Consider the following 3,161-nt stretch of genomic DNA (forward strand, 5'->3'; position numbering starts at 1 on the left):
CAAGGCTTCAGCTCCCACTCCTCGTGGTCTCCTGGGAAAAGGATCAAACCTGGGAATGTTTTTGGGATGGACAAGAAGGAGAGGGGAAAAAAAAAACCCGGCACAAACAACCGAGCCCCAGGGAGGGAATTTTATTGGGATTGCAGGATTTTAATGCCAGGAAAAGCCCCCTGACAGCATCCCAAAGGAGAGGTGTGGGTTTTTTTCCCCACTGGGAGAATTCCCAAAGAGATTCCCAAATTCCGAGCCTGGGAGTCCATCCCGGAGACACCTGGAATGTTGGAGATACCTGGAACATTCCCGACCTCTCCAGGGAGGGGAAAAACGGGCCCCTCCCAGGGTTTCCCCGCCCCATTCCATGGGAATCCGGGAACATCCGGAGCCGGAAGCGACCCACCGGGATCGCCGAGTCCAATTCCATCCTTTTTGTGGAAGCAGCTTTGGAATTCGGGGCTTCATTCCCGGGACAGGCGGCGTCTCCAGCTCTTCCCGGCTCCCCCTGGATCGTCATTCCAAGCTTTTCACCATGTAGGGCCCTTCCAGCTCGTAGCCGAGCTTCCGGTAGTAATTCCTGGTGCCGACCCCTGGGAAAGCAGAGGGAACAACAACAACAACGTCAACAACACCCCTCGGAATCCCGTGGGATTGCCGGAGGGATTCCAGGCGGGAATGGAGTTAATTACGGCGCTAATTGGGGCGCTCTTCCCAGAGCTGATCCCAGTGGGATCCCAGCCCCTCATCCCGCTCTTCCCGGAGCCACTTCCAGGGGGATCCCATCCCCTCATCCCGCTCTTCCCAGAGCTGATCCCAGTGGGATCCCTGCCCCTCATCCCGCTCTTCCCGGAGCCACTTCCAGGGGGATCCCATCCCCTCATCCCGCTCTTCCCAAGGCGTCTTCCCGGGATTTGCAATGGGATTTGGGAGTAAAACAGCGGGATTTGGGGGGTAAAACAGTGGGATTTGGGGTAAAGCAGCAAGATTTGGGGTAAACCTGGAATTTTTAGGGTAAAGCAGCAAGATTTGGGATGAAACTGGGATTTTGGGGGAAACCAGCAGGATTTTGGGGGAAACCAGCAGGATTTGGGATAAAACTGGGATTTTTTAGGGTAAAGCAGTAGGATTTGGGGTGAAACCGGGATTTGGGGGAAAACCAGTAGGATTTTGGGGAAAACCAGCAGGATTTTGGGGTAAAACAGCAGGAAATGGGGTGAAGCAGCAGGATTTGGGGTAAAACTAGGATTTTGGGGTAAAACAGTAGGATTGTGGGGTAAAATTGGGATTTTAGGGTAAAACAATAGGATTTTGGGGTAAAGCAGCAAGATTTTGGGGTAAACCAGTATTTTGGGGTAAAATTGGGATTTTAGGGTAAAACACCAAGATTTTGGTAAAACTGGGATTTTGGGGTAAAGCAGCAGGATTTGGGGTGAAACTGGGATTTTTTGGCAAAACAACAGGAACCTGGAGTGAAGAAACAGGATTTGGGGTAAAACTGGGATTTTAGGGTAAACCCGTAGGATTTTAGGGTAAAGCAGAAGGATTTGGGGTAAAAGAGCAGGATTTTGGTAAAACTGGGACTTGTGGTAAAGCAGCAGGATTTTGGGGTAAAGCAGCAGGATTTGGGGTGAAACTGGGATTTTGGGGAAAATCAGGAGGATTTTAAGGTAAAGCAGCAAGATTTGGGGATAAAGCAGCGGGATTTGGGGTAAAACATCATGATTCTGGGGTAAAGGAGCAGGATTTGGGGTAAAACCGGGATTTTAGGGTAAAACACCAGGATTTGAGGGTAAAACCAGCAGGATTTCAGGGGTAAAGCAGCAGGATTTGGGGTAAAACTGGGATTTTAGGTCCCTTCCAACCCACCCCACAATTCCTTTCTGATTCCAGGGAAGCAGAAGGTGACAAGAAGCCCTTCCTGCTGATTAATTATCAGGAATATTATCAGTTATTAACCATTTCAGGCAGAGGAAGGAGAAGGGGCTCTGATCCCGCCCGCCTGGATGGGGATCCATGGGAAAAACTTTTGGGATCGTCCCTCACCTCAGTGGTCTGGCCCAGAGGGGACCCATAAATTCCCCCTCCTGACTGGCCTGGATTTCCATTGGAATATTTACACCTCAACATTAATTAATTAATTAATTAAGGATTTTAAGCCTGGCTTAAGCAGGGGACAGAGGGGAGGGCTGATCTGCCCCCAACTCTTCTGAGCTCCCAATATTCCAGGGCTGCTCCTGAGTGTCCTGAGCTCTAAATATTCCAGGGATGTTCCTGACTCTTCTGAGCTCCAAATATTCCAGGGCTGCTCCCAAGTGTTCTGAGCTCCCAAATATTCCAGGGCTGATCTCCTAACTGTCCTGAGCTCCAAATATTCCAGAGCTAATCTGCTCCTGACTCTTCTGAGTTCCAAATATTCCAGGGTTGCTCCCAAATATTCCAGGGCTGATCTCCTGAGTGTCCTGAGCTCCCAATATTCCAGAGCTGATCTGCTCCTGACTGTTCTGAGCTCCAAATATTCCAGGGGCGTCCCCAGGGCTCAGGGGCTGGAGCTGCATCCCGATGGGATCCAGCACCAGGGGTGTCCCCAGGGATCAGGGGATGGAGCTGCATCCTGATGGGATCCAGCACCAGGGGTGTCCCCAGGGATCAGGGGTGAGGATGGAGCTGCATCCCGATGGGATCCAGCACCAGGGGTGTCCCCAGGGCTCAGGGGATGGAGCTGCATCCCGATGGGATCCAGCACCAGGGGTGTCCCCAGGGCTCAGGGGATGGAGCTGCATCCCGATGGGATCCAGCACCAGGGGTGTCCCCAGGGATCAGGGGTGAGGATGGAGCTGCATCCCGATGGGATCCAGCACCAGGGGTGTCTCCAGGGATCAGGGCCGGGCCCAGCCCTGTTTGATGTCCCTGTGGATGATCTGGGTGAGGGGACGGATCCACCATCAGCACATCTGCAGGGCACACCAAGCTGGGGGAGTTGTTGATCTGCTGGAAGGCAGGAGGGCTCTGCAGAGGGACCTGGCCAGGCTGGATCCATGGGCTGATCCCAACGGGATGAGGTTCCCCAAGGCCAAGGGCGGGTCCTGCCCTTTGGGCCACAACAACCCCCGGCAGCTCCAGAGGGGCTGGAGAGCGGCCAGGCGGGAAGGGAGCTGGGAGTTGGGATG

At 53.3% G+C, this 3,161-nt stretch overlaps 1 protein-coding gene across 1 annotated transcript in view; it reads right to left on the reverse strand.

Moving 5' to 3' along the window:
* Window positions 1-440: 440 nt before the first annotated feature.
* The window catches only part of LOC114071775 (elongator complex protein 3), a 30,349-nt gene continuing 27,628 nt past the window's right edge, over window positions 441-3,161 (reverse strand). The window contains exon 5 of the mRNA XM_027909630.1: window positions 441-584. Within this exon, the coding sequence (XP_027765431.1) occupies window positions 508-584 (77 nt within the window). The 3' untranslated portion in view covers window positions 441-507. The remainder of the gene's footprint in view (window positions 585-3,161) is intronic.

This window comes from Empidonax traillii, unplaced genomic scaffold (genome assembly GCF_003031625.1).
Source record: "Empidonax traillii isolate 1590-97213 ecotype Southwest subspecies unplaced genomic scaffold, ASM303162v1 scaffold2269:size40818, whole genome shotgun sequence".
Classification (NCBI taxonomy): Eukaryota; Metazoa; Chordata; class Aves; order Passeriformes; family Tyrannidae; genus Empidonax; species Empidonax traillii.